The sequence below is a fragment of the Emydura macquarii genome, unplaced genomic scaffold (genome assembly GCF_026122565.2).
Source record: "Emydura macquarii macquarii isolate MOO-44397 ecotype Brisbane River unplaced genomic scaffold, CSIRO-AGI_Emac_v2 contig_1348, whole genome shotgun sequence".
Lineage (NCBI taxonomy): Eukaryota > Metazoa > Chordata > Testudines > Chelidae > Emydura > Emydura macquarii.
In genome coordinates this window covers 8,607,669-8,632,025 of record NW_027131485.1, presented here as the reverse complement: position 1 = coordinate 8,632,025, position 24,357 = coordinate 8,607,669, and the positions used below count along the sequence as shown (strand labels likewise).

General features: G+C 39.3%; 1 protein-coding gene across 3 annotated transcripts in view; it reads left to right on the top strand.

Annotated features, from left to right (window-relative positions):
• Positions 1–24,357, top strand: part of LOC137155080 (multidrug resistance-associated protein 1) — a 76,708-nt gene that overhangs the window by 11,617 nt on the left and 40,734 nt on the right. For all 3 annotated transcript variants that reach the window (XM_067551054.1, XM_067551053.1, XM_067551055.1), the window contains exons 2-6: positions 14,244–14,420; positions 15,252–15,377; positions 16,910–17,047; positions 18,584–18,709; positions 23,780–23,841. In XM_067551054.1, coding sequence (XP_067407155.1) covers positions 14,244–14,420; positions 15,252–15,377; positions 16,910–17,047; positions 18,584–18,709; positions 23,780–23,841 — 629 coding nt within the window. The remainder of the gene's footprint in view (positions 1–14,243; positions 14,421–15,251; positions 15,378–16,909; positions 17,048–18,583; positions 18,710–23,779; positions 23,842–24,357) is intronic.

The following is a 24,357-nucleotide window of genomic DNA, read 5'->3' as shown; positions in this document are numbered from 1 at the left end:
TTTTAAAATAGCTACGATGTATTATTGCTTCCAGTTTTCGTTTAACAATACAGATTACAACACAAATGTATAGGAAAAATAAAGCTATCATATATCACTTAAGTCAAACTACTTACCCAACAATTGCAGGATGATTTAATTGTATGTGTGTTGGAGGGGAAGGATTAAAAAAATTACCTCTGTTGGCCTTCTCATGCCTGACCCACTATAATATTTGAAAAATTAAATGGTGAGTAGGGTGAATGTTAACCTGAGCCTTTTCCCAATATCTCCCCTTCTGCTTTTGACAAGAACAATACTGGAGCCTCAATTTATCTGTCCTGAGAAGCCTTTCTGTTGGGAAGTAGGATCTGATAATTTGCCTGAGTTCCTAGGTTGAAATTAGGGGAGGAAAAAGGAAACTTTGCTTATTTTACATAAGGACGACTTATGTTATTCACAGTCAAAAGCACTATCTCCTTTTTGATTAGACAGAAGTTATTTCTAATTCTTCTTCACTTTGGTGGGAACTTCCTGGAAATACAATGTTTCTGCATATAGAGGGTCTTCCACCACAGTTTTGTATTTTGAGCACTCAATCCTTGGGAAGATGCAAAAGCAAGTTTTCATTGGTTTCTAGGAGAGCTTTGTGCCAAATACATCAGAAGCATGAAGCTGGCCAAACAATCATTGGGGCCACCGGACGATCAAAGGGCTAAAGAAGCAATGCAGGAAGACAACACCATTGTGGAGAAGCTAAATGAATTCTTTTCATCGGTCTTCATTGCAGGACATTCCCACACCTGAGCCGTTCTTATTAGGTGACAGATCTGAGGAACTGTTCCAGGTTGAGGTGTCAGTAGAGGAGGTTTTGAAACAAATTGATAGATTAAACAGTAGTAAGTCACCAGGATCGGATGGTATTCACCCAAGCATTCTGAAGGAACTCAAATTTGAAATTGCAGAACTGACTGTGATGTGTAACCTGTTGGCTCAAAGTAGTTGCCCGGCTCAAAGCCTCTCCCTCCAATCAACCATTCAAGGCCCACCTGGAACAAAGCACTCCCAATTCACATTTCTCAAACAAACAGTCGAACAGTCCCTGCAGCTAGCACCAGTCAAATAAATGGTTTCAGCAGACAGACGCTCAGATAGTTGCCCCACTAGCTCATAAAACAACCCCCCAATGCAGCACCCACCGTTACTCTTCGTGGATGGTTCCCAGTCAAACTCCCTTTGTTTGCTTCTCCTCTGCTCGCAGCTCACTTGGTTCACAACTGGCTGCTTTTTTATAAGGCTGCTGGTTCAAAGCAGTTTCTACAGGTATGTTAGCAACAAGAAGGTCGGAAAGTGTGAGCCCCTTACTGAATGTGGGAGGCAACTTAGTGACAGATGATGTGGAAAAAGCTGAAGTACTCAATGCTTTTTTTGCCTCTGTCTTCACAGACAAGGTCAGCTCCTAGACTACTGCACTGGACAGCAGTCCATTATGGGGAGGAGATGAGCAATCCTCAGTAGTGAAAGAACAGGTTCAGGACTATTTAGAAAAGCTGGACATACACAAATCCATGGGGCTTGCAATGTATCTGAGAATGCTGAGGGAGTTGAATGATGTGATTGCAGAGCCATTGGCTATTATCCTTGAAAACTCGTGGTGATTGATGGAGGTTCTGTACGATTGGAAAAAGGTAAATATAGTGGCCATCTTTTAAAAAAGGGAAGGAGGAGGATCTGGGGGATTACAGACTGGGCAGCCTCACCTCAGTCCCTGGAAAAATCATGGAGCAGGTCCTCCAATTGTTTCAAAATGGATTCCTTGAGAAGAGGAAGGTGATCAGGAACAGTCAGCATGGCTTTAGCAAGGGCAAGTTATGTCTGACCAACCTGACTGTCTTCTATGATGAGATGACTGGCTCTGTGCATATGGGGAAAGCAGTGGACATGATATACCTTGACTTTATCAAAGCTTTTGATACAGTCTCCCACAATATTCTTGCCAGCAAGTTAAAGATGTTTGGGTTGGATGAATGGACTATAAGATGGATAGAAAGCTGGCTAAATAATTGAGTTCAATGGGTAGTGATCAACGGCTTGATGGCTGCCAACTAGACAGTATCAAGTGGAGTGCACCAGGGGTTGGTCCTGGTCTCAGTTTTGTTCAACATCTTCATTAATGATCTGGAGGATGGAGTGGATTGCACACTCAGCAAGTTTGCAGATGACACTAAACTAGGGGGAGTGATAGATACACTGGAGGGTAGGGATAGGATACAGAGTAACCTAAACAAATTGGAGGATTAGGCCAAAAATAATCTGATGGGATTCAACAAGGACAAGTGCAGAGTCCTGCACTTAGAACGGAAGAATCTCATGCATTGCTACAGACTGGGGACCGACTGACTAGGCAGCAGTTCTTCAGAAAAGGAGCTGGGGGCTATAGTGGACAAGAAGCTGGATATGACTTAACAGTGTGCCCTTATTGCCAAGAAGGCTAACGGCATATTGGGCTGCATTAGTAGGAGCATTGCCAGCAGATTGAGGGAAGTGATTATTCCCCTCTTCGGCACTGGTGAGGCCACATTTGAAGTGTTGTCCAGTTTTGTGTCAGTCCCCCACTACAGAAAGGATATGGACAAATTGGAGAGAGTCCAATGGAGGGCAATGAAAATGATTAGAGGGCTGGAACACATGACTTATGAGGAGAGGCTGAGGGAACTTGGCTTGTTTAGTCTGCAGAAGAGTAGATTGAGGGGGGATTTGATAGCGGCCTTCAACAACCTGAAGAAGAGTTCCAGGGAGGATGGAAGTAGGCTGTTCTCAGTGGTGGCAGTCTGACACCAAAATAATTTAGACACCAAAAATCATGGTGTTTGGTTTTGTCTCATTGCAGCAAGCTGTAACTCACCCAACAATCTATAAATCCTTTGTCCTATGACTGCAGACGTGCTCATTACCCATTTCATTTTGAATGCAACATGTATTAACTCCTTAAGCATAAAAATCTCTTACACTTTGTGTTTAGCTTGATACTCTGATTACTTTTCCCAGATCTGAATAAATCAGACATCTAGGACTGGAAGGGACCATGATAGGTCATCTAGTCCAGCTCTGAGGCAGGACTAAGTACTGTCTAGACCAGGGGTGTCAAACACATTTGCTCTGGCGGGCCAGATTTGAATTAAATGTACTTTAAGTGGGCCATACATACCATAAATCGAAATACTCGGCACAACCATTTTTATGTAGTAGTATATTTTATTTGCTGGATATCAGCGATATAAAAACTGCAGTAAAGTCACTTCTACAACTACTATTATTTTACGATTAAAAAAATCCATCAGTGATTAAGAATTATAGTACTGCGTGATGCCCCAAGACCACACTGTCTCTCTCCCACCTTTTGGAGAGCTGTGTCTCGTGCACACAGTGTTCCACGCACTGCCGCCAGAGTACACAGATCTCGTGGCAGCGCACGACGCCGCGAGATCTGGTGGCATCGTACCTTCTGGCGGCGGCGTGTGACGCTGCCAGAGAGTACAATGCTGCGTCGGCAGCGCGCGCTGCTGCCGGGGGCCGGACCAAAAAGGTTGGCGGGCTGTATCTGGCCCGTGGGCCATATGTTTGATACCCCTGACAGGTTTGTCTAATTTGTTCTTAAAAACCTCCAATGATGGAGATTCCATAACCACCGTGGATAATTTGGTCCAGTGCTGAACTGCGCTTATATTTAAGAAGCTTTTCTTAATGTCTAACCTAAATCTCCTTTACTGCAATTTAAGACCATTACTTCTTGTCCTGTCCTTAGCGGTTAAAAATAACAGTTTATCACCCTCATCTTTATAACAAACTTTTACGTACTTGAAAACTTATCATGTCCCCTTCAGTCTTCTCTTCTCCAGACTAAACAAACCCAATTTTAAAAAAAACTTTCCTCGTAGGTTGTTTTCTGGACCTTGGATCATTTTGTTGTTCTCCTCTGGACTTTCTCCAATTTTTCCACATCTTTCCTGAAATATGGCACCAAGAACCAGACACAGTACTTCAGTTGAGGGCTGAGTGGAGTAGAAGAATTATTTCTCATGTGTTGCTTACGTACTTCTGCTAATACATCCCAGAATGATGTTGACTCATATAAAGTTTGTGATACATTATAACCCCCAGATCCTTTTCTTTAGTATTTCTTCCTAGGCAGTCATATCCCATTTTGTATTTGTGTAATTGATTATTCCTTCCTAAATATAGTACTTTACATTTGTCCTTATTGAATTTTGTCCTATTTATTTCAGACCATTCTCCGGTTTGTCAAAATCATTTTGAATTCTAATCCTGCCCTCCAAAGCTTTGCAACCCCTCCCAATCTTGGTATCATCCACAAACTTTGATTGTACTCTGTATGTAGTTATCTAAATAATTTATGAAGATATTGAATATAATCAGGTTCAGGACAGATCCGTATGGGACCCCACTCAACATGCCCTTCCAGCTTGATTCTCTATCATTGATAACTCTGAGTACAGTGAGTATAGTTTTCCAAAGTTATAGTAGGTTAGTTAGGGAGGCAATATTTCCTTAGTTTGTTTGAGGAGGTCAGGTGAGACACATCTCAATTTCAGTAAGCCTTTTGATACTATCACATCTACTACTTCCCCCATCAACAAGACTTGTTACCTTGTCAAAGAAGAATATTAGGTGGCTTTGACATGATTTTGACTCCTGACTTCCATGTTGACTGTTACTTATCACCTTATTTTCTTGTAGGTGCTTATAAATTGATTCTTTGTGTCATTATTTTTCCAGGTACCAAGGTTAAGATGACAGGTCTATAATTCCATGGGTTGCTGTTGTTTCCCTTTTATAGATAGATAGATAGATACTATATAGGTCCTTTTCCAGCCCTCTGGATTTCTCCTGTCCTCCCTGAGTTCTGAAAGATGATCACTAATGGCTCAGAGATCTCTTCAGCTGGTTCCTTAAGTATTCTAGGATGTATTTTGTCAGGGCCTGCTGACTTGAAGACATCTAACTTTTTTTTTAAGAATTAGTTAGACTTGTTCTTTCCCTATTTTAGGCTCAGAGCCTTCCACATTTACTCTGATGTTCAGCATGTTAGTTATCTGATCACTGGTAATCTTTTTGGTTGAAAACTGAAACAGAAAAGGCATTCAATGCTTTGGCCATTGCTGTGTTTTCTGTTACTATCTTTTCTTCCTCAATGATTCATGAGCCTAACCTGTTCTTAGTCTTCCTCTTCTTGTAATATATTTGTAAAATGTTTTCCTGTTACTCTTTATGCCCCTAGCTAGTTTAATCTTGTTTTATGCCTTGTCTTTCCTAATTTTGTCCCTGTATGCTTGCTTTTTTTAATTCATCCTTCATAATTTGACCTAGTTTCCTGGTATGACTCTTGAGTTTCAGATGGTTGACAATCTTCTGATTAAGCAAGAATGGACTCTCTCACCATATTTCCTAACTTTCCTACTCACTGGGTACTCTATGGAGTTTGAAAGTTGGTCTCTTCCACCAATAGAACTTGATCCAATAAAACATATTACCTCCCCACCTCATCTCTCTCATATACGGGGACCAACACAGCTACAACAACTCTGCAATAAACTTATTCAACATACTGGAAGGATATGAGGAGTCCGAAGCAAAATTAGCTGTAACTGGTCATCATATCTAGCTCTCTTCATCAGAAGATCTCAATGTGCTTTATGCAGGAGATCAGAATTATTATCCACGGGGAAACTAGGGCACCAGTAGGTGAAATTGACTTACCAAAGGTCACCCAAGAGACTAGTGGGGGAACTGGGAATAAAATCTAGATATCAAGAGTTCTGGTCCACTGCTTTATCCAATAGGCCAAATTGTTTTTGAACTTTTGGGTTATGAAGGTAGACAGATATCAAAGCAGAGAAAGAATTAGAGAGTAAAAGAGAAGCATATAGATACCTGAACAGAGAGGTACATATATCTTTTTATAGACTAATATATGATAGCCATAGAGCACCCTGAGTGGAAAAAGAATTCACCCAGATGTCGTCTTGACAGAATAATTAAGTCAGCTCTTATCATGGAGAAACTTCCTGCTCCTATTCACTTGCTTTTTTTTTTTCTTGACTACATAAGATTGGATTATATCCTACAGTCTTGGACCAGGTGACCTACATAAAAATTTAGTAACTTGATTTTATTGAACTCTGGCTATTGTGAACACCACTTCAGATCTTGATACCATTAGCTAGTTGTTGGAAACAAGAAGTCGTTATATGGAATGAATGGAGATGTAAAGAATGAATGGAGATGTTGAATGCTTTCTTAAGATGTCATATTCACTTTCTGGATCATTATTTGGCAACAGTACATTAGTGCCTTAGTAATAATGGTCTGGAAAATGAGTATTTGGTCTCAACTGGATTGTGAAAGGCAAACAGACAGACTGGAACAACTGGTAAGTCTGTTCAGTGAAGGCAATCTCTGCAAAAAGATGCCTCAAGGTTTTGTGTAATTTTAGTAGTAGTAAGATACTACTTTCTTTGTACCATGGGATATATAGTATATGCTAATTTATGCTGGCTTCTTTAATAATGTTTGTAACAGATAGTACAATAATGAGAGAGCACTTTGAGATTGAGTTGGTGTCTTATTTGTTTTCATTTGTCTCTGGTTTTTGTATCATTTGTGTTCATGCTTGTTTGACCTTGCAGATGTATGCATGGGTTGAGGGGGAAATTTCTGATAAATACCTGTGGTCGCATTTGGTGGTGAAGTTACTAGTGCAGATTGAGTGACTTTGCCCACTGGCTTCAGGGGTGATAAGGTTTGACTTTGTAATGTCTTGCATTATGCAGCTGCTAGTTTGTACTGCTTTTAGACAGTGCTATAAAGTTAGACCACTTACTTCAGCTGACCGTGGAGGGTCAGATGTGTCCATAACTTGGGACTGAGACCAAATACAGGACATTATTTAAAAAAAAAAAAAAAAAGAGAGAAGATGGGAAGCTTTAAACAATGTGGGGCTGGGGGCTGTGGAGTATAAATAAGTTTTTATAATCTCATTCTCATCACTCAGTTGTATGTTTTATAGAAATGAAAGCCAGAAGCAGACCATAAGATTAGCGTTGGAAGAAAGCAAATTTAGGTTTAAATGAGAGAAAAGTTGAGAGGTATACCACTGCCACCACACCCATCTGAGCAGCCTCTGCAGAGAAACCCAAGATTTCAGAGTGCAAAGAGAGTAAGTTACCATACCTCTGTCAATCTAGAGGTAGATAACTTCAGGACAGAAGTGGAGAAGTGCAGCTGGATGCTCTTCCTCCATCTGTGCTGTTGATTTACATTTTAATGGCCTTCAATTCAACATGAGCACTTTCAATCTCACTCCAAAACTGTAAAAGGCAAAAACTCTGTAGCTGCTGGTATGATGTTTAAAGCTTTGCTAAATCTGGTTTGTGTGAAGGTTAATCTAAGTTATATTGAGGTCATTCTAGGCCATGTTTCAAATAAGCTTGCCACAAGGGCTGACCTTTTGCTTACATTTGATGGGCTTATATTAGCATCTGTTGGCAAGAGGAGGAGAAAATAATACTAGTCTGGTAATAGATCATCTGTAGCTTTAGGTCCTATAAACTTCCTCATACTTCTGTGTCGCAAGTAGCTACCAAAACTTGAAGCCCTTTGTATAGTCTGACATGACGATGTGGTATCTTGACTGTCACTTTAATTAAGACATCAGGAAGGCAAACACACACAATTGTCTTAGATGCAAAATAATGAAGGCATAACTTGTTATTTCTGTATCTCTTTAATTGATCCTGGTTTAAAATCAAAGAAGGTTTCCCAGAATAAGTCCTTTTGGCTCTAAAAATATGAGCCTTAAATGACACATGAATGGCACGTGGCTAAGTGTGTCATCTGGATGTACCATGAGACAGCAGTATGTGGGACTGTTTAAACTGTCCACAGATGGAGGGTAAGTTTTTATATTTTGAAAGTTTTTATGATAATACAATCTTTTATCACAATTTCCCTGAAATTAAAAATGCATAATGAACAAGAGGCTTTTTGGTTCTTGGATTACAATGGCTAATTTTTGTGGTATGTAAAATCATGGGAATTGCTCTTTCTGGAACTTTTAAGGCATCTACTTCCCATTTTTCAGTTTGGATAAGCAAAAACCGCTTCTCTCATTTTGTTGTTGCTCTGTGTACATTCAATTATTAGTTACTGTTTCAGTGGATGCAGTATTTTCTGTCTCAGACACTTTTAATCCTTATTTCTTTTGCCCTTCATCAGGACGAAAGCAGAGTATGAGGAGAGCTTGATGTTTGGGATCTCTGAAAGGAAGTATGGCCTATTGATTAAAGTGCCTGACCGGGGATGGGGGGGCAGGAGATGCATGTTCTATTCTTGGTTGTGCTGCATACTTGCTGTTTTAGCATTATGCAAGGCAGTTCTTTGGAGATCCTTTTGCTGGAAGGAGTTTTAGGAGTGTAAAGTAATCTTAATTTATAATAACTTTCAAAATGTAATAAGGGAACCCATAATGGCAGTCTGTTATAAATCTTCCTGTTCATTAGGGTAGTTCTGAACTTTTCCAGACTACTGTACCCCTTTCAGGAGTCTGATTTGTGAGCCCTGTAAATCTGCGGCTATCCATTTTATCTGTGGATTGGATGCGGTTACAAATTTTGTATCCATCCAGGGCTCTACTGATTTGTCTTGTGTGCCCGAAGCTTAACCTCACTTAAAAACTACTTGCTTACGAAATCAGACATAAAAATATAAACCCAGCACACTGCTACTGGAAAAATTGCTTACTTTCTCTTTTATCATAAAATTATAAAATAAATCAATTGGAATAAAAATATTATACTTATATTTCAATGTATAGTATAAGGATAGACAAACTTACTGACCCTCCAAGCTGCATACAACAGTCTTGAGAAGTTTGAGAGCTGGGGGGTGCACCTGCCAGGCCTCGGGGCTTCAGCCCTGTGGCAGGGTGGTGGGGCTCGTGGCTTCTGCCCCATGGGGTGTGCCTGCTGGGGCTTCAGCCCTACTCCTGCTGAAGCCCATGTCCTGGCAGGTGCCTCCTGCAGGGCAGAAGCCCCAAGCCCTTTCAGGTGCCTTCCATGGGGCAGAATCCCCGAGACCCCTCTCCCTACAGGCAGAAGCTCTTAGCCCCACCACACCACTATGAGTCACGGCAGGAGTGCTCCATGCGGCTGAAGCCGCAAGACCCCCATTCCCACTGGACAGAAACCTTTATCCTTGCCACCCCCCTGCAGGGCAAAAGTCCAGGGCTCCCCACCCCAGTCTGGTAGGTGGAGAATGGGGGTGGGACATAGGGGGGCTCTGTGAGCCTCACTTTAAAAAAGCTGTATGCGTGGTTTGGCCACCCTGCCTTATACATTCTAACATCCTCTGTATTCCTGCTAGGATTTTATCTGGGATGATCACAGAAAGACTTTGAAACAGGAAAAGAGATCCTTGGCAAACCATTCATTCTTCCATTGAACGTAGGGCAAAAGAAATAAGGATTAAAAGTTCCTGTGACAGAAAATACTGCATCCACTGAAACAGTACTAATAATTGAATGTACATAGAGCAACAACAAAAAGAGAGAAGCAGTTTTTGCTTATCCAAACTGAAAAATGGGAAGTAGATGCCTTAAAAGTTCCATCAGGACCAAAGCAGAGTATGAGAGAGCTTGATGTTTGGGTTCTCTGTGAAAGTATGGCCTATTGGTTAAAGGGCAAGGCCGGGGGGGCAGGAGATGCATGTTCTATTGTTAAGAATTAAACTTGAGGTATCATAACTCAAAGTTAGCATGTGTGTGTAAATAGATGTTTGTTTACAAAACACAGCATTTCACGTTTAAACTGATAGTGGTGGCATTGGGAATTTAAAGCTCAATCTGTGTTCGTCACACAGACTTTTCTGAGTTGGAATTTCAGTAATCTTAAAACATTTTTCCATCTACGACAGTGATGGCAGCCTGTGCCTCCAGAGCACTTGCTCACTTTCAAGCCTTGTGCGTGTGCAAGTTTAATTTTTTCACCTCTGACACTGGAAATCTTGAACCACAGCATATTTTAAAAAGAGTTATTGACATGAGAGCAGTAAGGATGTGGCTGCTACCTTAACAGCAGCTATTGCACGCCAGTGGCGAAGTCAGCCGACTACAAAGTCAGACATAGTTTTGAATGTTTATTCCCAAAATTAGACATATTTAAGACACGACTTCCTTAGTCTTTCTCCCATTGATAGAGGCAGATTAACATTTTATAGTCTTGTTGCCAGCACCACAATCTTATCATCTGGGAAAGTTGAGACAGGAATTACTTTCAAGTGAGTTTTATTATGTGCATAGGCTTTACCGGAGGGGGAAAGGAAATCAACTATCAGAAGAAAGAGTTCAGCACTTACTTCTGCAATGGAAATACAGGACACATTTATGAGGAGATGCTTAACCCTTACTTTCCCAAAACTTATGCAATTCCAGGTTTGGTTAGTAGTTTAGTTTTTTCAGTGGGTCCATGTGAACGCTGGGCACCTGTTGCCATTTGTTTCATTTTTTGTGAGGATGCTTTCTACTTAAATTGTGGTGGGGATTTTTTGGGTTTTTTTCCCCTTGTGAGGCCTTTTGTGCCTGTGGAAGGAGCTGTTACTTGGCCCTGAGAGCTATTGTTTCAGTCTCTGCCTGTACATTCTGCTCGGTTTCAGTCCAGACTTGGGACAGTATTTTTGTGATGACAGAGCTAGAAATATAACATCTTTTAAAATAAATTAAAGCTTAAATTCTGTAGAAATTGGTGGTGGTCTTATTAAAAAAATCAATAATAAAAAGTACTTATCTGCTACTTGGGGGGGACTCTGACTTTTTATTAAAATACAATAAAATTCATAATCAGAGTCTGTATACATCTCATAATGGTCATCAAATTCAGTCCATTGCAAGCTTTCATAAAAGACCTTACTTTTATAGTAGAATAATACAGTATACAATGAGTTGGTTTAACTGCTTATTTTGGGGGGACATGCAACCCTCCATTTTCCCCTAAGGGTCTCTGGGCTCTGATTATTTCAAGATATTTTGAGGTACGGCTATATGAAAGACAAATCAAATACAAATTACATATGTTTTCAGAATAACTTCCTGCCAATGTATATAGCAGTTATGCATAGAGCATGTCTCTCCATCTGTTCAGTGACATGGCAACAATATAGTAGTAGTCAATGGCTACCTGTCAAGAAACCACTTTACTGGTACATTTTCTGGCAGGAGAAAGGTCAGACTTGTACAGATTTATACCTTCCTCTTTTTTGGTTCCTCTACGTCATATACTTTAGTATTGGTTTCAGAAATTGTCTTATTGAGGAGATGAAATAGATATTAATGCCTGTCGTACATATTTAATCCTTCAAAAGTTAAAGATATTTTATATATGACACATGCACAGAAAGCACTTCTAGAACTGAAAGGGTTTTTAGTAGAACCCCTGTTTTACGAACTAAATGGGGATCAAATAGTTCATAAAATGGAACATATCAAACTTACAGTAAGTGTGTTGTCTGGCAGTTTGGTGCGTTGCATTGTTTTCTTATTGTCCTTCGAACCACAGCAAAGCGACTTCTAAAACGCAAAAGGCATCAGAATGTGAAGGGATGTTGACTTGTTGTTCAACATCACATAATGGAAGTGGTGAGTTTTATTTTTCCCCACTGGGAAAATATTTGTATAACTGGTCATGTGTGAGGTTAGTGTTCCTAAAATCAGAGTTCTGCTGTAACTGCATCAGCTGTTGTAAAATCTGTGAAATGTAAATTGCTATCCAGTTTCATAAGAGTTTTTTTCTTGACTGTTGTATGGGGAGCAGCGAAACTGAAATATTTAACTCAGGAAATGGTTGTGTGATGGCTAAATGTAAGCATGACTAGGCTGAAAATCCAGATGGTACTTGTAGCCATGTTGGTCCGAGGATATTAGAAAGGCCATGTGGGTGAGATAATATCTTTTATTGGACCAATATCTGTTTGTGAGAGACACAAGCTTTTGAGCCGCACAGACCTGAAGAAGAGCTCTGTGTGGCTTGAAAGCTTGTGTTTCTGACCGACACACATTGATCCAATAAAACATGTAATCCAGATGGTGTCCTTCTGGGATAAGGAAATATAAAAGCATGCTTGCTCAATGACTTCCATGCATAGCAACTGCATTCTTGTTATAGCTTCTGCAGAGTCATCGAAGGACAGATGTACACCCTCCCTCTCTCCCCCCCCTCCAACTAGGAATTCAGGTTTTCCATTTTTTTCCCCCAACAGTGCCTGTTGTTTTCTCTACTTTCTAGGAAAAGCTGTATATTTGCATTGAGTATGTATTTGATCAGATCCAGAGGGTTAGCCGTGTTAGTCTGTATACAGCAAAAACAATGAGAGTCCTGTAGCACTTTAAAGACTAATACATTTCTGCAGGCATAAGCTTTCGAGGGCTGCAGCCCACTCTGCATCTGACGAAGTGGGTTGCAGCCCATGAAAGCTTATGCCTGCAGAAATGTTAGTCTTTAAAGTGCTACAGGACTCTCGTATTTGCTCAGAAACACTTTATTTCACTACTATTTTTTTTAAAAGCCTCATTTTATTACTTGCATCCTGTAGTCCTACAGCATGACAGGAAGAGATGTGCATGGCTATGTGTAAGCAAGAACTGAATCCTGGATAAAACAAAAAATCTTACAGGCTTTGACTTACAGCAGACAACGTGAAAAGGGTACAAATGTTGAAAATGTCTTTTAAAAAGAGCCTTGCTTCCTTTCTCTTTTCACCTAAAAAAAAAAACCTAGTTCCTGAAATTTAGGATAATTGTTTTTGGTTTAAACTGGAATGCCACTATACATCATAGGATTGTTTTTTTCCCCTCTAGATGCTCTAAAGAGATGAACTAAAAATATTTCCAAAGTTACATCAGCCCCTGAGTTCCTTCTGCCAACTTTTTGATGTTGCAACCACATTTTCCTATCTTTCAAAATGTATTTATAAATTACTGCCAGTCTGTGTGAGACCTGTGTGGATAGGGAAGAATTACAAGGTGGTAGTGTGGGCTATTGGATAGAAGCCTGGGATTCAGGAGAGCTGAATTCTATTCCCAGCTCTGCTACTAGATTGCTTGGTGACCTTGGGCAAGTCACTTCACTTCCCTGTGCATCAGTTTCCCTGTATTTTACAAAGGAGGTAAAGTGCTTTGAAATCTACAGATGCAGTGTTATGAGTTGTTAAATGAGACCGTACTATATTCCAGTAGTTACATTGACTTCTACACACTGCTGTAAAATGTGAAGTCAACAGTAAAAATAGAATTTTTTTCTAAACTGTTACAATAATCTTAAGTGTTGTAACAATATTAAGTAAAAATAAAAAAAAATCATATGTGACCTGTTGACTGTGGTCCTTTAAATTCTAACTGGCAAGTGTCTTTAACTGTAGCATGCTCTGCTTTACTTATGGTACAAGCATTTTTGTCCTGCTGTGTCATTCTGTATATGAAGAAAAATAACTTTCTAAATTAAGTCACTGGTCTCTTCAAATATTTGGAGAGAGAAACTATCTGCTGCTGAATTACAGGCTGTTTTCAGTATTCATGCTACTGTTATTTACTATCCCAGTATTTGGTTTGGTTCATAATTATATCATCTTAGAAGTAATAATCATGTATGATTTCCTGAAGTGTGGCCTACTTTTCCTTAATTCAAACTAAGAATGAATTCTCCTGGGATAGGATTTCCTTTGGTAATGGGTATGTCACTGCATTTGGTTTTGTGGCCAGTAATGGAAAGATGTTGGATTTTTAATCTTTATGTATCTTTTTCACAGTAAATATAAAGTAACATTTCTGAAATAGGTGTAATAAGTACAGGAAACTGCTGCATTTTTCTGCAGCGATATTTCTAAAATAATTAATTAGTACCGTTAAAGGTCTCAGTATGCCAGTTGAGTGAGAAGCCAGCTTGTGGTAGCTATTATGAAGCCAGCACAGAAACAATGACCTGTTTTTTAGTAATGGTTTTAAAACTTCTTGAGCAATGTGACATGAAACAAAACTTTAAATATTCTCTAGTCCTGAGTTATCTGATTTTAATCTTTAATCCAGATTTAGGTTAACAGGCCAGTAAGAATAAAACTCCTCAGGCACAATTGGGTGATGGGTTTTTCTTTTAAGGTGATGACTTTATTTGTTTCACTACTTATCCATTTTGTTTCATCAGGATTGGAACCTGACATGGCACACGGAAAATCCAGATTTCACCAAGTGCTTTCAGAACACTGTCCTCATCTGGGTTCCTTGCATTTACCTTTGGGTTTGCTTCCCAGTCTACTTCCTTTATCTCCGTTGTCATGACAGGGGCTATATTCAAATGTCGCATCTCAACAAAACCAAAACAGTAAGTGACCTTTACTTCGGAGTCTGTGCAATGGTTTGGTTTTATTGTTTTTAAATTAACTCCATCCACCTGAATTTGATTTCCAAGTCTTATGCTCTCCTGCCAGTGGGCTGCCTGAGAATAAGTTATAAGGCATATATCTTTTAAGATACTCGTGTGTGTGCTGATTCATGTACCTGGCCCTTGGATACAGCTCCATAGCATGCCCTGTGCCCTAAAGTTGGGAAGCACCACATTATGTTGGCCAACTTGATCTTGAAGCTTCTATCCTAGAAATAAAAGGATTTGATTAAACTAATCAGGTTTTTGACCACTTCTTAAAGCGGATAAAATAGTCCATCTTTTTTAGTCATTATATTCACCCGGTCCGTTTCTCTTGTTGAACTGGCAATTAACAATTTTTTAACAGATTTTGTTTCTCTGTAAAACAAGCAAGAGCTTTTGAGAGGAGTTGTGGTACTTTAATGGGTATTTTTGGGGATTTCTGCCCTCTTATAAACCTGCAATTTAAGAGTTTCTTCCCAGCCGAAGTTGAGATATATGCCAATCTTTGCTTCATAAAACAATGTGTCATATGACATTTAGAATAAATCTTAACTATATAATGCAGTAATTTAAAATTCTTTATTTTAATGGGGAACCTACAGAGAGAGAGAGAGAGTATCATTTTACCTCATGTACTACATATGCTGTAAAAAGTTGAACTAATTTTAATTGCCTAATAGGTCTACATACAAGGCAGTTGCATTGGACTATGTATGGATTAATTTGTTGTACCAGAACACATTTTGTTTCACTTTCACTTTCAATATTCATACATTTATGTTCCAGGCCTTGGGCTTACTATTGTGGATAATCTGCTGGGCAGACCTTTTCTACTCTTTCTGGGAAAGAAGTCAAAATATTTTCCGAGCTCCAGTGTTTATCATTAGCCCTACAGTTTTGGGCATAACAATGGTAAGTATAAGTCATTCTGCTCTGATTCCTTCTATCTTTCTCAATTGTAATATTGTCTTTTCTGGCAGCTGCTTAACATTTTCATTTCTTTAGTTACAAAAATAATTTACAGATATCACTTGATGCTGAACTCAATTGTTGATTTTTGGCAGAGGTGACCCGTTGGGGGAGGGGAGGGCGGGATATGTGTGATCATTGTATCCCCTTTCCTAGATTTGCTGCTTGGCTTGTACTGAGCATATCAGTAACACTTCTGAAGCCAGCTGCCCTCGCTCTGCCCCCCTACTATCTGCAAGAATGGGTTGTCTCTGGTTTTTTGTTTACGTAATCCAAACTTTGTGCTGGAAAGTCTGCATATCAGCATGTTGAGAAGTATAAAGGCTAGTTCTAGGCATGTATACTTTTCTGGAGGTTAGAAATGCCATTTACTCATGCAGGTTGTTGAGAACATGACTTAATCCTGCAGATGAGCGACTCTAAATAGAAGTTCTTAAAACCATAAAATATAGTCGAGAGGTGCCAACCTCATTGAATTTTAAAAACAAATCTTCAGATTGTTATGAGTGTTTGTAACAGACCCTTGAGTTCTTCGGGTCTGACTGAATTGCCATGTTTTGTTTATGCTCAAACTCTTGATACAGATGGAAAGTATTAAAAGTTAGCATGGCTTCTGTGCCAGGTGGCTAGATGTCCCTGCCTGCCTGCCTGCTGGGAATTGCAAGTACTATCCTGTTATCTTTTCTTAAAATCTAATCTAATTGTTTCTTCGGGAAAACCTCTTTTTAGTAAGTGGCGAGTTGATCTTTTTTCCTGCCCAGGCTAGGAATAATACAAATTAAAATCCAGTGAAAACAACATATTTGAAAGAATAACCTGGGCACATGCCTGTCCATAAATTCATGATAGATTAATGAAATAACTGAAACGTGAAACCCTGGCCACATTGTAAACGTGCTTTATGCCACATGAGGGCTAGATGAGTTTTCTAAAGTGTACCACTTCCTCTAAATAGAGTCTAGAAATGGGAATAAAACAAAACAAAACCCACAAATCACATTGGTTAGCGCAATATTATTTTAACAAATGAAAGAGATGATTATTTAAAGATGAACTGCTGTTACGTCAGCCTTCAAGCTCTTTTAGCCCTGAGAAATCCCTTGGAAAGATTAAAATGTCTTCATAAGTAGACACGGCTGTGTATGTTGATTTGTGACTTATTTTCTTTTTTCCCCCTTTCTGGAGGCTTTGAATATATTTTGTCTGGTGCTTTGCTTGTATGTAGTATCGCTGCCTTTTCCCCACTCTGCCTGTCTTGTGTTTCTTAAATTGGAAGCCCTTTGGAGTAGGGACTAGCTTTTTTTTAATGTTTGTACAGCACCGAAGACATTGAGATGTAATTGGAACCTCTGCGTGATAATGGAATACAAACACTAAATAATGGTCTGGGATAAACATGCTTGCTTTGTGTATCTTTTTATTTTTTAACCCATATGAACATAACCAGCGTATGCTATCTTTTTATCTGTCTGTAGTTGCTCGCCACATTTTTAATACAATATGAGCGAATGAAAGGAGTCCAGTCTTCAGGCATAATGTTGATTTTTTGGTTCACTGCGCTGTTGTGTGCCACAATAATTTTCAGATCCAAAATACTGCATGCCTTAAACCTGGTAAGTGATTACTTTTCAATTAAGGTGAGTTAAATGCTGCAATAGCAGTGGCTACTTGTTTAATGATTTAATCTGTGGTGCCCATCATTGCTGCTTAAGACACGGAGTGAGTTGATGATTCATTAAGTGTACCTTCATGGCTGAGCTTTTAAGGGCCATTAAGTCGTGCTTATTTTACTTTTTATTTAGTTTTCCATTTTGGAAACTAATCAAAAGCTTGATGATCTTACAAATGTTGGCAAGGCAGTAAGTAGCAAAACAGCTTTACTGGAACTTCTAAAAACATGCAAAATCTATTTGAATAGAATGAAGGTGTGTACTGTTAAATCTGAAACAATACAGGGTAATGTTTAGTTCTTTTCCTGTTGATTATACAGAGGATTTCCTGAAACACTTGCTTTGATGGTAGTTTTGTTCCATTTAGTCAACGTGTTCTCTTGTATAGTTAGAATATTTTATAACTCTCTGGTTGGGTTTTTAATAAAGAAGTTACACTTGGCTAATTCATTAAATTGTAAAACTGACTGAAAACAGAAGGTAACTTTGACTTTTTTGAAAATTTTTACCAGTTCCTATTAAATTGGTATTGGGTTTAATAGTGACTCTGTGCTTTCCTCAACCTAAGTTGTCTTTACTTTATTTGGGAGGGTTGGATTGAGCTGTGATGTCTGAACACACCATGGTATAGTGGACTAACTTTTAATCCCAGCTCTGACACTTATTTCCTGTGCGAGCTCGGTTAAATCAGTTACTATTGTGCCATTGTTCCTGGCTTAAACTGGAGTGAATTGCATTGCTGCAAGTCATGGTTTAAACACCACATCTATGATAAGGGATTGTATGTGTGTAGCTACACCAGTGGCTGAAAACTCCAGTGTAGGCAAGGCCTTAGAAGAAAAAGAGAGTGAGACGCTCAGGAACTTAGTTTGTGTGTCATCAGATGAGCCTGGTGCAAAAGAGCTCACATTTTCTTCTCCCTCCTCCTCCATAGAGACAAAGCTGTTCTCCCATAATGTTTTGCATAGAGATGGAGGGACAAGGTGGGTGAGGTAATATCTTTTATGGGCCCAGCATCCTTTGGTGAGAGACAAGCTTTTGAGCTTACACAGGTCACCTGAAGAAGAGCTCTGTGTAAGCTCAAAAGTTTGTCTCTCTCTCCAACAAATGTTGGACCTATAAAAGAGATTACCTCACATACCTTGTCCTTCTAATATCCTGCAACCGACACGTTTACAACACCTTATTGCATAGAGCTAGTCAGACATCCTGTTTTATCCAGGCAAGGGATGTTGTCAGCGATACATTTAACCATTTAAGAGTATAGGATGCCCAATACTCTCCTAAGGAATAGTTGCTGCTTTGTGGCTCAGTTTGACCAGCAGCACAGAACCCACCTTTTGCTTGGGTGACAAGAATATTTACTTCCTCAGACACTTACTTTAATTTGGAAATAAGCATTTATTTGCTACATGGTCACTTGTACGGCAACTGCTTAATGTACAACATCCAACCATAATATCAAATCTTTCTTTTTAGGGTGCTGAAGTTGACGTATTTCGTTACATCACCTTCTACAGCTACTTCATCTTGGTGCTAATACAGCTTATACTGTCCTGCTTCCCAGAACGACCTCCTCTGTTTTCTGAAACAGTTAATGATCCTGTAAGTGTTCAGTAATGTTTTTACACAAGACGAATAGATTGGAGGATACAGTATATTGCCTGTAATACTGTTTACTGTGAGTCATTGGGCCTGATTCCGCAAGATGTGAAATAATTCAATTCCCATTGAATTAAACTGTAATAGAAGGAGTGAGGGCACTTGGCACCATTTAGGATTAGGTCCACAATATGCAAAGATGAGACAGATTGTGTAAACAATGTAAATGGTTTGAGAGAGGCTCGTTGTGGTGATAGCTAGAATGGGAGGAGGCTGCTTTAGCTATCCTGAAACAGGGATGGTAGAGATAAGAGTTTTTTATGGTTGATATTGGGTATGAGTCTAAGAAATACTGCACTGATATAGCTGATGTGGTGTAAAGGTTTATTTACTTTCTATCTGTTGAATGATAAGTCTGCATTCTGCCTACAGGTGATAAATACCCTACAACTGTAAGGTGTGTAAAATTGTGTAGGTGAGGACTGTGTTTGCATCTCTTGCAGCACCTTAGTTGAAAGATTCCTCAGTTTAAAATGTCAGACCTCCATGGAAAGAGTAGACAAATACAGTTAGGGTGGTCTGTCCTTTTTTTTTTATTCTACCCAGAACTTGCTTTTAGTTACTTGAATGACATTTTCACATATGTTTATCTGAGTCTAACTCTACATGTAATCTACACAAAATGAATTTTCAATGATAAAAGTGCACTTACTTCCTTTTACTGGCCTGGTTTTTCAGCACTACATTATGTGGTGACTCTAAAGATCTAGTACTATGGCTCCAGCTACTGGAGGCTGCTATGGATTGTAAAGTGGAAATATTTTCTGTTTCTTCTGTGGATGGAAGTGTTGCAGTCCTTGAACTGGTAATGGCTGATGTAGTATGTCTGAAATTAGCCAATGAAAGGCTCTCTTCGCAGCTAAAACAGTAAGCTGTGATATCAAACTACAGCAGTTGCCATCTTTAAAAGTTGCCATTTACCAGGTTACCACAATTACTTCTTGTTCTAAATGCAGGGTGTAATTGGTATCTCGGGTATCACTCTTGACAAGTGCTGACTTCTTATGCATATCTGGGTGGGGGGGACATGCTGCTGATCCTTTGAGGTCTCCTGAGCAGACCAGCTATCCAGGTCTTTTAGTCAATATGTGACCACTCCGGAAAGGTCAGGGTAAAGTAATACAGGTGGATTAAATGTCTGTTGCTATTAGGCTAAAATTGTAGCACTAGATGGTGAGCACTGATTGTATCTCACTGAACAATTAAGGGCTTGTCGACACTAGAAAAATAAGTCGCCCAAACATAGGTCGACTTACAGCCCCTGCAATAATTACTGTGGGGGCTGATGTCCACGCTGCCCTCCTTGGGCCGGTGGTGAGCGTCGTCACCAGGAGCACTTCCATTGACCTGGTACCTCAGCTCCCTACTGGGAGCCCCACAGGCTCCTGGTGGGCTCCCCTCCATTCCCCGTTGCCTGCCGGGAGCCAGCCCTGGGCTTCTTCTCTCCCTGTTCAGCACTGGAAGCCAGGGAATGCCACCTGGGGCTTCCCCGCACCCAAGGGAAAATAGTCCAGGGCTTCTTGCCCTGCGTGGGGTTCAGCTGCCCCAGCTTCCCCCCCTCCCACTTCTCGCCCTACTTGCAGCTGGGAGCATAGACCAACTGCTCAGCTCTCAGCCGCTGTAAGGGGTTGCCCTAACTAAGCCGACACAAGCCCTACACCTTTCATTGAGGTGGTTTTATTTTGTTGAAGAAACGGCAGTTTTGTGTGTGTGTGTGTGTGTGTGTGTGTGTGTGTGTGTGAGAGAGAGAGAGAGAGAGAGAGATTGATTGATTGATTGATTGATTGATTGATTGCAGTGTATATACCAGCACTCTGGTTGAAAAAGGTGATGTTCGTTGACAGAACAGTCTAGGGTAAACCAGGCCTGAATATCAACTTGAATATCTGTATCAACTTGAATATCTGATGGGCTGTGTGTCGGATTTGGGAATGTTTTCTTCTGTGCTTTGGTCACAGTTGTCATGTTTATAAAACTTCTTAAATCTTCATTCGTAATCCATGCCCTTTAAGAATGTACATGGTGATTAGCGCCCAATAGGTGTTAAACAAAACTTAATATAGTCTTTTAAAAAAAATAGGCTTCTCTTTTTGAAATACAGTAATGCATTGTGTATATAAGTAAATCACTTTAAACCATTTATCTTTGTTCAGTGTTTTTCTAACTGCCCAGCATTCACTGAAGGGAAAGATTTGTAAGTCTATTGAATAATAACCAGCAATACTGAAATTGGAAAGTATATGTAAGATTGGATAGCAAAGTTGCTTATAAAAATATTTAGATGGTGAAATGTGGAAGCTGATTTTGCGGTATGTTTAGTCTTATAGAAAAGTCACTCTGCTCACATTTCTGTGTATTTATAAATGTTTGTCATTTGAAAATGTATAAATAGACCTGAAGCTAACTTTTTTTGGTGGGTGGAGTGGGTGAGCATATTTATTGGAGAAACTTGGTTGCCTATTGAGCATTTTTACATACCTTGCTCTAATAGTTGGTTTATACCTGTTCAGTCTGTCTGGACGTGGTGGCAGAGGGGTAAATAATTTTTAAAATCGGATTTAATTTAAGACTTCAGAGGCACATGCGGCTTTCCTCAGAAGCCTGCGATTGGCCTAGTTTGTTAATACTATTCAGGAGAGCCTTGCCAATTGTTGTTAATGGTTGGGAGCACGGGACCTAATCCTGCAAATTGTTGAGTGCCTTAGCTCCTATTGACCTCCGTGAGAGTAGAGAGCACTGAGCAGTCTGAGGCCTAGCACTTCCTGCACGGAATGGGGCTCTGTGTGAACAAGCACGGAGTTTGGAGGTGACAGGGATGCAAGGATCGCACATAAAATCAAAACATGCACTCTGTGAATCCATTTAGCAATGGAAATTTAGTTATGATAGTGCTTGTATATTCTATAGTAGGAATTTATCTACCCATTGTAACAGTCCCTGAGTGCTTTGTATAATTAAAAATGCATCATTTACTCTCATAGCCCAGAATGGTTTTGAATTTAATACTAAATATGAAAAAAGAAATTAGTAGTCCTAAATCAATCAATATTTAAATGTTTATATTGTATTCTGGACTTTCCTCTACAAAGTGAGTTCAGCATTTGGTAGCAAGAGACCTTGTTAGCTGCCTAATGCAGAACTTATAAGTAGACTGCAGAGATACAGAGGAAAATCTAATACTTTCCATATGGCTCCTTGAATCAGTTTAAAACTGCCTTTTTCCAGGAAGGCAGAGCGCTTCAATTGCTTGCAAGTAGCGTTGTTTTTGATCTGGCAAAGTGCTAGAAGTGTTTAATTCTATGGAAGTGTCGAATTCCTTATCCTTCCCCCAAATGCTGTCTGGTTCGTACATAAATATGCTATCTTATACTTCTTTGTGTGCATTTTAACAATGTTAATTTTTTCCGTTAACTTCAGTAATTCATTTTTCCCTCTAAAGGTCAGATGCTCAGTCATTTGAAAAGGAGAAAAAATACAAATCTGTTTCATGCCACTTTATTACAATATCTTTTAGAATGCAATTTAATGGAAAAGTTGAGTAAAACAAACATTAGACAAATATTAATCCTGAAAAAATTCAACTCCTGCTGTTTTCACTTCATCTTTGTAATGGTGACAGATGACTTTGTAGGCGAAAGTGCATGAGTTGCTCTAATTTTATAACATACTGTATTATGGTTATTGGCTACATGTGCCGAAGGAGTGGCAGACTGCATTCTTAATATGCTGATGGTATATGGGGGAAAACTGAGGAAGGACAGAGTATAATCTCCTCTGAAATTTTGAACTGAATCCCCAGTATTGCCTTTGAAATTCTTACAAGATTCCTTTTTAACTTAATATCCGACCACTGATTTTTTTTTTTTTTTTAAACTGGCTGAGGCTAAATGTTACATTTTATGTGACCTGGAGGAAAACCCACACCAGGAATCCTGTGTTCACTTTGTGATGAGTCAGAGGGTGGAGCCCAGCATAGCTCCAGTTGTGAGATCTCTAGCTGGAATTTGCATATGTGGTGTAAACACAACAAAACTTTCTTCAAGAGTAACTAATTTTCTCTGACCAATTGTCTTCTTTCATCCCTCAGTCTTGGGTTGTTTTTGGGTGAAAATGGTGTTCTAATTTAGTTCTCATTCTAAAAAGCAGCTCCTCCCCCCGACTTAACAAAACATTATAGCTACGTGGGGGGTGGGGGAGGAGAGCCTTTGGGTGGGTGTGAAGGATCAGAATAGTTTACTTAAAAATGACCACCATCCAGTGACAGCCTTAGTCTGATAGGAGTTGATAGGTTTCAGACCACATCGCTATCATAATTGGCACTGAGCAATGCCCTTGCTGATCCTCTCAGTAGAGAAGCTAAAAATTCAGTCGGCACAGAGAATAAATTAGCCACTTGCCCTTAAAGGGCTGAGAGACTTTAGGATTCTGTGCTGCTGGTCAATGTTATATGTCTTGTTGAAAAAGGATTGCAGTCTTTAGGGCAATCAGTTTTGGCACCTTTTGCAAGCACTACAACTGTTTAAACCTAATTTTTTTCCTTGTTTCATGTAAATTTGCCTAATTTTTAAAGTTTGTTTTAAAAGTGGAATCAGTCCATCTGTTTAGGTTTTCCCTATAGCTCCATTCCATCACCATACTATCTAAGCTTTAGGTAGCTTATCTTCTGTTAGAAATAAAATATAAGGTTCTGCCTGGTTTTCTAGAGGTTTATGTTCTATGACGTTCATGTAACTTCTTGATATTGTGAGAGTGTATTTTGCATTGGTCTGTCACTGAAAAGGAGTAATGCTATTGTGCTCCAGTCCAGCAAACCACAGGCATCTTTGATGCTGTATTGTAGCCTGTGAAGAATAACCTGCTTCAGGAAGGATAGTTAGGTTTAAAAAGAAAGACTTTAATGGTGCTGAGGAATTACTATAATATAGTTGTAAATTTCATAAGGATAAAAGTAATAGTTTTAAATTTTTTCGGTAGGTTTTATTTACATGGCTGATACCTTTCTCTCTCCTTTAGAATCCCTGCCCAGAGTCCAATGCTTCGTTCCTTTCCAAAATTACATTCTGGTGGATCACTGGGTAAGAGAACAAGTCACTGTATAATGCAGCAATGAAGTGACTATCATTAGTATCTCTAACGATCTGACTAAAGATTACTAGAGATATCGTAAGATACTCAAAGCTTACATGACTGTAGAGATTTTTACGATTGTTCAATAGGCACTTACCTACAAGAAACTGATAGGTGGATAATTACTTTTATTATTTTCTAATGTCAGGTTTCTTCAATCTCTTAACTTCTACTGATGTTGCATATGTATCCTCCTAAACATATATTATTAAATTACGCATTTTAATGTTTGATGAATAGGAGTTGTGGAGTGGAAACAAACCTCTTTTTGACTATTGGAAGATTACATTTTCCAAAGCCAATAGACTGTGACCTACTTTTAAAAAATTTATCCTGGTTATCTGTAGCTGTATCTTTCCTGTTTCGTTTTATTTATCTTCAGCGGTGCCACCTTGTATTTTGATCAAATCAGCTATCTCAAGCTAAATGGTGTGACTATTTGGATGGGAGAGTGCTAAGGAATA